Below are 13407 nucleotides of genomic sequence, written 5' to 3' on the forward strand. Positions count from 1 at the left end.
CGACACATTAAAGTTTTGATTGATCCAAACCCAAGGTTTTTAACAGTAAATCTATTTATTTACAAATGAGAACGTGAAATGTTCATCAGCTCATCTTTGTCACAAAATACTTTTTAATACATAAAGAACATGACCAGGAATAGTAGAGGAGTCCATAGTTCATTTGTGGAGAACGCGTTTGATCTCAGGGCAAAAAGAGTTCAAAGTATATCTGACCCTGCAGTGTCATCCAAAATGTCTCCTGAACTTTGATCTGTCACCTGAGCATCCTCAACCCCTCTTGCTCCATCTCCACCTTCCCCAGTGTCACTCTGAGTAGTCATTGATTCCTCAAGTCTGTCCTGGTCCGAGCTCATTTCCTGTGATTCATCAGCGCGCTCTTCCTCCTCCTCTTCCTCCTCTGCATCCATTTCAAACACACGTATGTGTCTCAGATTGGCACTGAGCTGATGAGAGAGATGAGACAAGACATTTATTTAACATTTACATGCTATGAGAGTTGAATTCTTAATTCTGATTTCTTGAAATAACTATAAAAAAGAAATAAAAATATTGAACTTTAAATGCACATTAATGGCAGCAATATTACATTAATTTTCAATAATTAAATAAAATAAAACAGTTTGTCATTAATTATTAATTAAGCATATTTATATCAGTTTTCACTTCTTTCATAAGATACATTTAAGTGTAAACTATTTTCCTAAATCGTTAAAAATGTCTTCAAGCTGTAGTCTTACCACACAGGCCACTTTGCGGATCCCGTTAACTGCCACAAACTGAGCCTTGATGTTGTCCATCTCTCTGCTCTGGTTTCCCCAGGCCAGAGCCTGTACTGGGATCCCTTCAGTCTGCTGCTCCAGCCTAAAACATACCACAACAAAGACGACACATCAAAAGAGTGCTAATTCAGGACATTCAATAGGGGCGAGCCAAGCTAAGGATAGCCGTATTACAATCTAGTATATTGCTGGAACTGGAACTACTGCAATATGCATCATGCTGCTACTACTAACAATTCAACAGAATTAAAGGTTACTGATTGGTGGAAATCAACAAGTGTCCTGTACCTGAGGGTAAGGTCCCAAGTGAACTCTTCATCCCAGCTCAAAGCAGAGTTTAGAGGAAGCTGAGTAAGGATGCGCATCTTATTCTCGTCATCTTCCACACTTTGCAATACCACTGTCAATGTCTCGTCATCATAAAAGCGGGCATCAAGGCAACTGTACGAGCAGTCACTAATAAACACAATTTTATTCAGTCATTCACAGACACATACAAAGATTAAATAACGTCTATATTTTCATAATATGTTATTTCCACAGATGAACTCACGTAGAAGTTGCAGGCATTTCATCTTCTATACTAGAATTGAGAGGAGTGCTGAGGTTCAGGGCCACCAGACCATTAGGGACAGACCTTATTCACACACACATTCAGTCCGTCAGTAATGAAAATCCATTCATTTATGCTATATGCTTCTTTCCCAAAAGATTCTAGATTGATTCATGACAATCATAGGAGTTCATTAATTTAATGATTCATCAGATGGATTCAAACCAATGAGTCACTAATGTGAGTCGAACCAAAAGTAAGTTTATTAATCTGACTACTTTATGAGTCACAGTTTTTTTAGTTACTATATACACTTATGTTCAAAAGTTTGTCAAATATTATTACAATTTAAAATAACTGTTTTATAGTTGAATATATTTTAAAATGTTATTTATTCCTGTAATGGCAAAGCTGAATTTTCAGCATCATTACTCCAGTCTTCAGTGTCACATGATTCTTCAGAAATCATTCTAATATGCTGATTTGCTGCTCAAGAAACATTTATTATTATTATTATCAATGTTGAAAACAGTTGTGCTGCTTAATATTTTTGTGGAAATCATGATGCTTTTTATTTTTTTAATCTCTGATGAATATAAAGTTTTTAAATAGAAATCTTTCATAACATTATGTCTTTTCTCTCTTTTTAACTAATTTAATGTAACCTTGAAAAAACATTACTGACCCCAATATTTTAAACAGTAACGTACACATTTTTTTCATTTATTTTTGTAGTCAAATACAACAGAGAACAACAAAAGTGGCATGTTTACCTGTTGGGGTCTGTTGCTCTCCTCAGAATATAGATTTTAGAGGGTGAGATCTCTGGCATGCAGAACACTACATAATGCATACCAGCCTTCTTATTATTCCACCTGCATTAAAACACACTTTTAGCACCATCTTCATCACCATGTTTAGAAAAATCACTGTTATTACACATGCAGACTGTAATTGCATTATGAACTACATTATTGACAGACACTACAACCTCAAAATTCACCATTATAAATTACAGGAATATAAGTAATCCACTTACAGTGAAGGCAGCTCAAACAGCCTTGGTGTATTTTCTGAGCTAACAAAAACAATAATGTATAGAAATCATTATAATTCCAACAGCAAGACAAAATATGACCTGTAAATCAAAATCAAACAGTCTGTGATTTTCTGTCAAATCATTAGCAATCATAAGTCACTAGAGCATATTGACTATTAAACCATGATTTACCTCTCAGGAACAGTGTACAAGCGTAAACACACAGCTTGTTTTACTGAATGCCCGATGACCTCCTGAAAAACACACACGCATACATATGATCAGGAGTCAGACGCATTAGTGCAGAGGAAAAGAACGCTCAACAGGAAGGGTGAAACAACCCAGTTAATGTAGTTAATGCTTCTGTTATATATGTGCTGGAGACCATTAATGGATGGAGTTTGTGTGTGAGAAGGCAAGTTAGAGCATCCCCTGGAAAAGAGAACAGGATGGGAGGACGTCCATTTTGTGAAAGAAAAAAGGTTGTAAATTTGTGAGGGGAGGTAATAATATGACAAGCCACTTTGTTGTCTATAAATATAATAGGCCCTCATATTGCAGCTTGTGTTTTATTATTATTATGGTTGGCTGAAATTCATAAACACTGATTCAAAACAAAAGTTGTTTAGCCCTAAATGAGAAAAAGGTTTCAAAGCAGAACATGTAAAACTGTTGTCGTGCCAGTGTTTACAGAGATAAAGAAAGATTAATGTATGTTTGTGTGTGTGTATGTTTGTGTGTGTGTGTGTGTGTGTGTGTGTGTGTGTGTGTGTGTGTGTGTGTGTGTGTGTGTGTGTGTGTGTGTGTGTGTGTGTGTGTGTGTGTGTGTGTGTGTGTGTGTGTGTGTGTGTGTGTGTTAGAGACTCACGGCTGGTTTCTGTAAGCACAGATCAATGAACCCCTCCATCATTCTCTTGACAAAATGCAAAGACTTCTGTGGGTAAGTGGGGAAGAGCAGCGAACTGTCTGCAACACAAGAAAGAAGTATCAAACATACACGTAATTAATTACATTTCTCATATTAAATAAAAAAAATTCCCCAAAACAATAAGTTCACATTAGAAGTCTTGTGGTAATAAATGAAGAAGGTGTTATGATTCTACCTTTTAGATGAGTGCTCTGCTTTACAAATGTCACCCACTGGTTGCCCTCCATGTTGGGTGGAGATATCAAGTCTTCATCTTCATCCTTCAAGTACTGCAAAATAAACAAAACAAAAAACAGACCAAGTATGTTATGGAACGAGGAAAAGAATTCCCTTCTTGTGCAAGAACGTGTAAAAAGGTCCTTACCTGTCCGACACGCTCAACGTTGAAATACTTCCCTTTCCGATCGAACAGCTCCTCATTCTGAAATGGAGAACAGAAAATGAGATGGGCTTTCACCAAATGTTTGTTTAGTGTTAAAATTGTGTTTCTCATTCACTCACAGCACTGAAATGCTCGGACAGGAAGTCAGCCACAAAAGCCAGATCCTTCTGAGTCATCTGAAACACACAATAATATTTACATTAAAAAAAGAAAAAAAGAAGTATATATTGTATTTTAGGGGCATTCTTCTAACTGCATTCTATGGGCTGCATCCCACAGTGAGTTGTCCAGCATCATGATCGTCAACAATCAAAATGAAATGTAAGATGACCAATATAGGGGTTATTTTTCCATCACTAAATAATTAAATTAGCACGTTAAATTGACCGTTTTAATATATATATATATATATATACACACACACACACAATTTTACTATTTATTATATATACCGTATATATATATTTTTTTTTTTTACATTTTGATTCTTTAAATTATTATAATTAAATTTACCACCATTTTCTTCACCAACAATCTTTCACTCTCTTCATGTCTGTTGAAATCTCACCTTGTTAAGCTCAGGAGGGACGTGATCTTCTGACATTCGAAGCATTGCTGTGAAAAGCAAAAGCTGTTACAATACAATACAAAAGACTTTGACTCTGTTCCAAAATCTGGAGAGCTGCCCAAAGAAGCATCATTTAGCCATAATGGATTGTTTTCACTGAGCTTGTTGCAATGCGTTTATGGAATGTGATGGTTGTTAGGAACTTGTATAAGCCTGTGTATAAGGAGTGTACCTATAATGCTTTAAAATAAGAATGATGATTATAAATAAACTTCATTCAATACCGAAAAGTAACAAAAATAATTCAGTATAATTGCACATTGCTTGTTTTCTACATCAGTCAACTTTGTGTTCCATGGTGGTAAGAAAGCTCCCTTAGAACTAAGACTAGGTATTGGAACAGAGTTTTTGACCAAATTGATCTGAAGGATAAATCTCTCACAAAAACTACAGCTTACCAACATACAGCCATCTGAAAAAGGCTTTGAAGTTCTTCATACTCTTATCAATGACTCTGGAATCAAGACAAACATTTGAGTGAAGTTTGATAACGACATGTACAGAACGGACATAAAGAGGATAGTATAAGATTAAACTTACTGTAAAAGTTCACTGGCCTTCAGGGTAAAAGATCCCACAGCTACGATGGCATCTAAACCATTAACAAAAGAGAATATATAAATATTTCATTCTACTTGCTTGTTTTTAGTTACAAAAAAAACAATTATAATTTTTTACAAGATTTTATTTAAGTAGTATGACTTTAATTGTCGGCTGGACAAGTTGTCTATAACAATGTTATTATTGTTAACTACAACTAAAACTATTTAAAGTTTTCGTTAATTAAAATAAAGCTAAAATAAAATATACATTTCAGTTAAAGCCTTATACAAATAAATAGAAATGTTGGCTTGCTGGAAATAATACAAGTTTAAGTTAAAGTACTAGAATTACTAAAACTTAAAAACAAACAAAGCTTTAACAAAGATTAATCTATATTTAATTTATACAGTGAACACTAGTGTCATTTTACATTTAATGATTTCATTTCTGTAGCTGAATACTATTGTTAGACCTTTATTTGTAACTTTGTTATATTGTATTTATCTATGCTTGTAGATTTGTGTATTAGTTCTTATTTTAATACTAACTGTTCACTAAGTCTTTAGTAATGTTTAATTACTAAAAGCTAGATTTTTGCTGTGGTATAAAAGTATTTAAAGTGGGCTCTGAGTAATAAATGAAAAGCAAAGTTACATTACAGTTACATTATCCGAACAATTATCTGATCCGTGATTAAAAAACCATAAACCGAACCGTGAGTTTAGTGATCCGTTACAAGACCAATATAATAGTATATAAATAATAGTAAAATAACACTGTCTTATACCCTCAATGGCTGCAGGATCCAGGCCGAGAGGTTGAAACTTCTGCTTCCAGAGCGCCATTCCTTTGACCTCGCTCAGATGATACAGCAGCGCCTCAGAGCCACTGTGTGCACAGCAAACACTCAATGCACAGGCCACTCTGTAACATTCTCTATCTGGTGAATAATAACGTACCTCTGCAAGTGACTGATAACAAGTTTCTGGATGCTGGAATATGAAGAATCAATGGACTGACCCAACATCTTTAGGCCCTTAAAAAGCAAACAGTAATAATGAATTAAGTTGATAATAAGTGCGCTAATGACAGTAGGATAACTAATACAGTGAATCTAATTCCAGGTAGATTTACCTTGACAGTGAGTTGATTCATGAGAAGAGCCTGAAGTTCAGGGCTAAAGGGGGAAAAGGAATATTGATATCCAGTTCTACAAGAGTGATCATTTCCATGTCATCATCTGGTTTGGTTATGCTAATGAACACTCAAGAATATAACACATTATCAGGTAAAATGTTCAACAAGAATTCAACAAGACCAGACATGTGCACAGCTGTTTTTATGCTCATTCACATCTTAACATAAAAAAAGGATACTTGTTCTTTTATATTCTATTGTTTGTGGACACGTATTGGAGATTGTATATTTTCCTATTCTGACTGTAATTATAAATTTGCGAACATATGTTGCCCCCTGTTGGCCATTTAGAGTAAACGCATGCATGAGCAGATTTAATCTTGCATGCTTTCAAAACAACCTAAATAATATATATATATATATATATATATATATATATATATATAAAATATAAGTTATACTTTATATCAAAATTACATAATAATACAATACAAATGTTATTTTTTATACATAGTATTATACAATGCTTTTATGTTAAATGTATTTAATGTTTTAACAATAGTAATCTTGTACAATTTTACAAGCATTACTCAATAAGAAATAATTATAAAAACAGAATGATGAAACAGAAACTTTAATTTGCCACCACTATGATCACAGTGGTAGGGCAATATGAAAACCCTAGTGTGACTTATTTATGAATTGTGTGTACCTTGCATGTCCCCATAACAGTAGCTCCAGAAACTCATCCTGAACCTGAGTGCTTGTGTTCTTTTCCTGTAAAAAAACAAACAAACTATCATTTCTAAAACTCGAAGAAACAACAAACAATGGCTTCCATGGATCACAGTCCATTATTACATTTATATGTATTTTCAGGATGAGGCGTTTAAATGCCCTAATGAATGTCATCGTATCAGATGCCTTATATGTGCTTGTTTGTGACTGGCTGCCATGTGATGGGCTCTTACCTGGACAAACTTAGTCAGGCGGAGATCCATCTGCATAAGAATGTCCTCCCATGCTTCACACATACAGGTGAGAGAGAGACGCAAATACTAAACGACAGAGAAAGAGAATGAAAGATACTCTGTGAGCATAAAGATTGAGTTACAGTAAAACACAGGTGCTTCTATGAGTAAGACGCTCACCTGTAGCAGTGTGGAAATGTGCGTAAACTTGCGTGCCATCTTGGTCAACTCAGGCAGACAGGAAGACAGCAGCCCAGTGTCCAGCTGCAACAGTCAATCCACTGATATCACTCTCAATGCAGAGACGCCACACGTAACCTGACAGCTGTCAATCAACTGTGACTCAGCCTGTTTGCACTTTGTTTACTTGCAAACTGACTGTGGTCTCATCAACTTTAAATAAATAGCAGTTACATACACATAGATAGTACTTATTTAATTACAAAGAGGCTATTTGCTGAAGTTATTTTCAGCATGTACACACACACACACGACTTTCTTTGAACATTCTTTTTTATAATGCAATCCCTAGTCCCTTACCCTAACCTTTACCATCACACAAGTGCCCAAGCCTAACCCTACCCCTAAACACAACCCTTACAGAAAACGTTCTGCATTTTTACATTTTGGAGGGGGGAAAAAACATCATGTAATATGATTTATAAGCTTTTTTTCCTTATGGGAACTGAAAATGTCCCAACAAGATCACAAAACTTTGGTAAAACTACACTTGTGCGAAGTATAGTAACGTAGGGAATACCTAAACCACACACACATACACATTAAAACTCATACACACACACACATACACACACACACAATACAAAGAGTTATAAGTTACAACTTGTAAATACATTATAACTGACATTTATATGAATTTGGATTTGTAAATTATTTTATTTTTATCATGGACACTTTAATTATTCAAGAAGCACAGTGCTGACAATACTGGAGAAAAAATGGCAAGATTTGAATCTGCATTTTTCAGTCTTTACCTGTATGTAATGTATCTCAGGGTTGTCTTCTGTAGATCTCATCTCTGTAATAACAGAGAGGGACTTGAGGTCACTAGACAGTCCAAGACTACGGCACGTCCCTGAGATCTGAAGCAGACATAAAATACTGTAACAAATACACACATGAACTTGGCTTTTTAAATGCATTCAATAGACTTCAATAGGCTAATTAAGAAATAGCAGGAATGAAAAGAAAAACTATGTGTGAGGTCAAAATTAAAGCATGTTTGAGGTTTTATATCTTACTCCACTCAGCGTGGCGATCTTATACAGGCCATACGCATACAGCTCGACAAATCCAGATGGTCCTCCCACCACCAAGACATTAAGTCTGCAAATAAACATCTTCACACATCAATCAAAATACAACAAGCTTAACCAATCAGGTCAAAAAGCCTACAACACTGACCTCACTTCCCCCAAAAGGTTTGTGACTTCATCTGATTTCTCTTCACTGCAAGAGACAAAATAACACATAAGAACAAATCAGAGTGGATACACATTAGCACATGCCACACGCAGATGACCAATCAAAAAACATATGACAAAGAAAAAGACAAATAATCAGCAAATCAAGCACATAAAATGTCCTCTTACCTAAATATCTTTGATGTGGTGCTGTAGCTGAACAAAAACACAGCAAAGGAAAATGGCCATAAAAACAATTAGAAAATATAAAAACAAAGGAGTGACCCAAGCACTTCTCATTCAGCCCCGTGCTAGAAAAACCAAAGCTTTCCTTAATGTGGGAAGCTCGGAGTCTCACCTCTTAGGTAAAGTGGGTAACTTTGGAAGGAAACGGCTGGACTCATCTTCAGACTCGCTGAAGAAGGACAATGAGCTAGAGGGGAAACATTGATTAAACCAAGCAATTAAAAGAGATAAAATGGATCCTCTCTATGTAAAAAGTCCCACCTGCTGTCATCCTGTACCTCCATCCAGTGCATGCAAGACACTGGATAATCCACCGGGAACAGGTGGAGGATTTCTGCCTTCTCTGCATCACACAGAACTACCTGCTTTGTGTCTCCCACACTGAACGCCAGGACTGCAGATAACAATCCAATGTTACTAATCATTTAACATGACAATGGTAGCTTATTTATACTTCAGAATGTGGCAGGCTTTTTTTTATTTTTATGTTGTATTTATTCCTGCAAACAGGACATTCAAAATTGCTTTAAAGATTGGGTTTATTTGTCAAATCTGCAATGAAACAGCAGCAGCATACTATATGGCAAATTGACAATATTAAAAAAAAGTGTACATAAAGACGAATACATTATATGAATGCTGTATTCATGAGTAAATGGGTAAAGTGCACTTCAGTACATATATTTTAAAGAAAACTTTTTTTCCATTTCAGTTAGTTTTAGTAATTTTATTGTGTTTTTGTCATAGTTCATTATATTTCAGTTAACATTTATTGTATTTCAAGTAATAAAACAGACGAATCAGGCAGAGAAATACTATTTGAGTTTACTTTTCCCATCAGGTCTCCAGGCCAGTGATGTGATCTCTTTTCCGGTGTTCTCATTGGGCGGTAAACTCCACACCCGCTGAAAGTTTGCAAGCCGATGCAAGAGAAGCTGTAATGACATAATACAGATTAGGATATATTGAAATTAACAGTATGGTTTAACTGAAGACAGGTATGTGTATGTCTATCTATGTCTATAAAAGATCTAACCTCTCCTGCAGTGTTAGCCAGGGCTATAAGATCTCTCTTAGGAGACCAGGCCATGTACAGAATGGGGTTGGGGAGCTGCTTCTCCCCGACCTGGCGAAAAGCAGGCATTGTTGAACCCTGCGGAAGGAAAAATGTCTATTAGTAACTTACAAACAGCATCAATGCTACTGATCACTCAGAGTTGATCAGACGAGGACCGCAGACTTCTGTCATCTGCTGCTGGACATGAGTGACTGCAGTTATGATGAACTCATATGATCAAGCACTACAGCCCTTTATGCCAGAAACTATAAGTTAGTTCACTGGAGTGACTGCTATTCCACAAATGCTCCACAACAACATTAGCCTGGGTTTAAGACTTCACGCACTTACCAGATAAACGACGACAAACGATAAGCTCCGCAATCCAGCTCTTCTTTTAAATTCCTTCCAAACGTATAGAGAAACTGATTTATTACATTCATATATTCTTCTTATTTACACCGCAATAAACCTCATGAGTATGAGTATGGCTGTGCGACCAATGAAACATAATTCTGACCCGCCAATGAAATGATGACTACGGAAGTTCCAATGGGCCAAAATACATTTGAAAAACGCGAAACGTGTGCGAGACTTCCGAAATAGCAAGAATATCAAAGTGCAGTAAAACTGTTTCGCTACAAACCAGCGAGTTTAATTAAGATAAGACATTAAAATAATGTGGTAAGAAATACCGGTTTACAATATCAAGCAGCATAACGACGAGCATTTGTACAGCTAAATATAACTGGAAGCAAATGACACCGGAAGCCAAACACAGATACAAATGCCGCGCCTGATCTTACCTGAAAAATAAGGTGGAAAGCCAGGGTGAAAATCACGAAACCTGTCAACCAGTCCTACGTGTTCGGTTAACAAAATAAATATATAGATTTCACATAAATCTGGGTTTTGAACTCACATAACATATTTCATATTAAGCATGCTCTTAACTGATGCATACTGGGGTTTTTTCTTGGCAAATGAGAACATTAACTATCGAACAACACATTTATCAGGAAAAAAAACATAGAAAGTCCATTTGTGTTTTGTTGACACAGCATTGCTGAAAACAGGACAGGAGATCACCAATTCCCAGCATGCTTTGCATTGTTCTGATTGATTGAGATACATCTTTGAACGTTTTTGTGCACAAGAATAATATGAAAAAGGGGTGGGGTTGGTACTTGGTTTAATATTCTGTTATTTGGGGGTTTTCTAAGAGTTGGTTTAATTTTTAATTATTATTATTATTTTAGGGGGGGGGGGGGGGGTATCATTGTGGTAAACTTTGGAGCTTGCACATTTTTCACATTCTGATTATTTACAGTACTGGTATCATAAGTTGTCTGAGCTTATTGCACGCAAAGCTTGAGGGAGCGCTTCTTTAGGTTAATTTTGTGCAGTTTTATTGAGCAACAGCATGTTGTTGTTGTTTACCAATCTGACTGGAAACAAAGTCTTGTCAGCAAAGTCATGGTTCACACAGCAAGTGCAATTGAAGATGGAATCATCTCTGGATTCACTAAAGTTTACCAGGTTCGTGACATCAAATCTAATATGTATATTTTTGTTTGGATACACTTGTAGCATCTAGTATTAAACTAGATTAACTAGGGATATCTGCTTTGTTTTATGTCTGTGAAATAGTTTGTGTAAGTAATGCAGCATGTCACTAAAATGACTCTTACTGTCTAAGCGGTTGCTTCTTGGCCTAAATAAGATACAGTATATGGACAAGAGCTTTTGCTGTCCAGTCTAAGGAAATTCAGTTAGTGTGCAAATTAGAGAAACATTTCCAAGCTTTTTATGTGTCCATCATTTAACAAAAAGAAAAAATGAAACAGGATAATAAACTTTCCAGTATGATCTTTCTCTCATTGATGCAGCTGATTGAGACTGTAGTATTGAATCAGTCAGTGATCTATGTTTGCGCTGTGACAGACCTTTTTGTCCCTGTCATTGAGGCTCAACTGTAATCAGTGCATGGATTGTTGGGAAACGGAAATAGCTCTGCCCTGTCAGTGTTTATGAAGTGAATGTGATAAGTGTCTTGAAATAGACTCCTACAGCAACACTCACGGCCACATCTGCCGTCCGTCTCAAACACCTTTCTTAAACCATGGAGAGGCTCTCGTTTTTACATGTTAAAGAAACAGAAAAATCTGTCATCATTTACTCACCCTCATGTCATTCCATACCCGAATTAATTTATTTCTTCCTTCAAACACTAAAGGAGAAATTACAATCCTGGTTGCTGTTTTTAACGGGAGCTTTCAGGCTTCAAAAATACTTTAAAAGAATAAAAGTGGTTAAATTTCCATCTTAATCAAAAAGTGTGTAAATCCAAAAAACATGAAGCTGCTTATCTTGCTGTATTATCAAGTATAGACAGTTAGAGGAATCCAAATTCGAATCCAAAAAACATAGTCTACCAATGTAGCTTCTGAGCATGTAAACTTTGTTGCAGTTTTTGTTGTGTCCTCGTTCCTATATACAGTTCTCTGTTAATGGCAGGGTGTCTTATTGGGATAACAGTGTATTTAGGGACTGAGCTATTGATATAAGGTTACATTTAGAGTCTTTAGTGACTGGCACACATTGGTTCTGAAAGTTTCATGTCTCCGTACTAAAATGGATTCTTTATGATGAATATTACTTAAAGTGTCATAGTACTTTTATATAAAATTAGTGCACTATGAAAGAATTTACACATTTACATACACACTCATTATGACTTCTAAGTTTCTTGGACAGATGATACTACATAAGCAGACAAAAACAAAGATATTTTGAGAAGTTTATTTGCTATTTTACCTGTGCTGTAAGTTTGCATAGTTGAGTGCTTTGGTGGCTTGTTTTTAACCGAACGGTCAAGTGTATGTCTGCAAAATGCATTTACATGCCTCTGTGGATATGAAAATGATGTATGTGTGTCTTTGATGTGGTGTGGGCACATGGATGCTACACAGACACACACACACACACACATACACACACACACACACTCACTCTCTCTCTCTCTCTCTCTCTCTCTCTCTCTCTCTCTCTCTCTCTCTCTCTCTCTCTCTCTCTTGCTGTGTAACCTGAGCTAGGGTCCAAAATTAGCGGTACTCAGTAAGCGTCAGGGCCCGAGACAGATGGGACAGCAGGCCACTCTCCAGCCACTCTAACCGGCTCACCTCAGAGCACTCAGTAAAACAAGACAAAAGAAAATTAGGACAGAGAAAAGACCCACAGCTCCTAGAGGAAAGGAGACCTCTTTTCTCATTTTCTGGCATAGAGATCTTGAGGAAAACTGGAACCCTCTGACGGGGACAGATATTTCCAGAAACTGACTTAAGGTAAAGTGGCTGTTTTTGTTTGTTGTTGTTGTTCATATATAATTTCATTGACTGTAAGTAGAAGATCCAATGTGAATAATTTTCATTCTGCTACAAAACAACTAATTATAGTAAATTATATAATTAGATTCAGAACAGTTCTCAAATGAATGGTCATCTGCGCTATTTGGTTTCAGCTTAACATTCAGTTTAGTATTTCCTTCAGTTTCGTCCGGCATCAGATTAATACTTCAACACTTTTACAAATGATTCGGATAAAGTGCATTCAACTGCTCGCGTCCGAGATGGAAAATCAAGCATGTCAGTCTTGGCTTTCACAATTGTTTGGCTTGTCACATTTATATTCCGCTATTTATAATTCAACAGTACAGAA

The 13407-nt window shown here is 36.1% G+C and overlaps 2 protein-coding genes across 10 annotated transcripts in view; one reads left to right on the top strand and one right to left on the bottom strand.

Moving 5' to 3' along the window:
- Positions 1-17: 17 nt before the first annotated feature.
- anapc4 (anaphase promoting complex subunit 4) lies at positions 18-10805 on the bottom strand. Of its 4 annotated transcripts, XM_079584888.1 has the most exons (31): positions 10780-10805; positions 10497-10550; positions 10042-10095; positions 9670-9786; positions 9463-9568; positions 8895-9027; positions 8746-8820; positions 8577-8603; positions 8389-8433; positions 8226-8310; positions 7959-8066; positions 7144-7227; positions 6964-7050; positions 6705-6769; positions 5990-6032; positions 5815-5891; positions 5643-5743; positions 4853-4904; positions 4711-4766; positions 4253-4299; positions 3804-3860; positions 3667-3723; positions 3478-3571; positions 3243-3340; positions 2567-2628; positions 2375-2413; positions 2109-2210; positions 1336-1419; positions 1071-1238; positions 741-864; positions 18-446 (listed from the first exon to the last, which is right to left on the bottom strand). In XM_079584888.1, the coding sequence occupies exons 4-31, from the start codon at positions 9775-9777 to the stop codon at positions 201-203; spliced, it is 2430 nt and encodes an 809-aa protein (XP_079441014.1). In that variant the 5' UTR covers positions 9778-9786; positions 10042-10095; positions 10497-10550; positions 10780-10805; the 3' UTR covers positions 18-200. The 4 variants fall into 4 exon arrangements, with proteins under 4 accessions (XP_079441014.1, XP_079441017.1, XP_079441015.1 ...); XM_079584891.1 differs by lacking the exon at positions 10042-10095 and having other exon boundaries at positions 42-446; positions 8577-8597; positions 10780-10795; XM_079584889.1 differs by lacking the exon at positions 10042-10095 and having other exon boundaries at positions 42-446; positions 10780-10795.
- A 374-nt stretch (positions 10806-11179) lies between these two features.
- palld (palladin, cytoskeletal associated protein) overlaps positions 11180-13407 on the top strand; it is an 80233-nt gene continuing 78005 nt past the window's right edge. For 5 of the 6 annotated variants that reach the window (XM_079639151.1, XM_079639156.1, XM_079639158.1 and 2 more), the window contains exon 1: positions 11180-11229. In XM_079639151.1, coding sequence (XP_079495277.1) covers positions 11195-11229 — 35 coding nt within the window. In that variant the 5' untranslated portion in view covers positions 11180-11194. Of the gene's footprint in view, positions 11230-12809; positions 13035-13407 lie in introns of those variants that run through there. The other variant, XM_079639159.1, reaches the window with a different exon arrangement.

This window comes from Phoxinus phoxinus (assembly GCF_949152265.1).
Source record: "Phoxinus phoxinus genome assembly, chromosome: 16".
In the NCBI taxonomy this organism is placed as follows: Eukaryota; Metazoa; Chordata; class Actinopteri; order Cypriniformes; family Leuciscidae; genus Phoxinus; species Phoxinus phoxinus.

Coding starts and splice junctions, on each gene's coding strand:
- anapc4 (XM_079584888.1), bottom strand. CDS start 9,777: ATGCCTGCTTTTCGCCAGGTCGGGGAGAAGCAGCTCCCCAACCCCATT. Junction 8,311..8,388: donor AACCTTTTGGGGGAAGTGAG/GTCAGTGTTGTA, acceptor GTTTATTTGCAG/ACTTAATGTCTTGGTGGTGG. Junction 447..740: donor TCCGCAAAGTGGCCTGTGTG/GTAAGACTACAG, acceptor CTCTCTCATCAG/CTCAGTGCCAATCTGAGACA.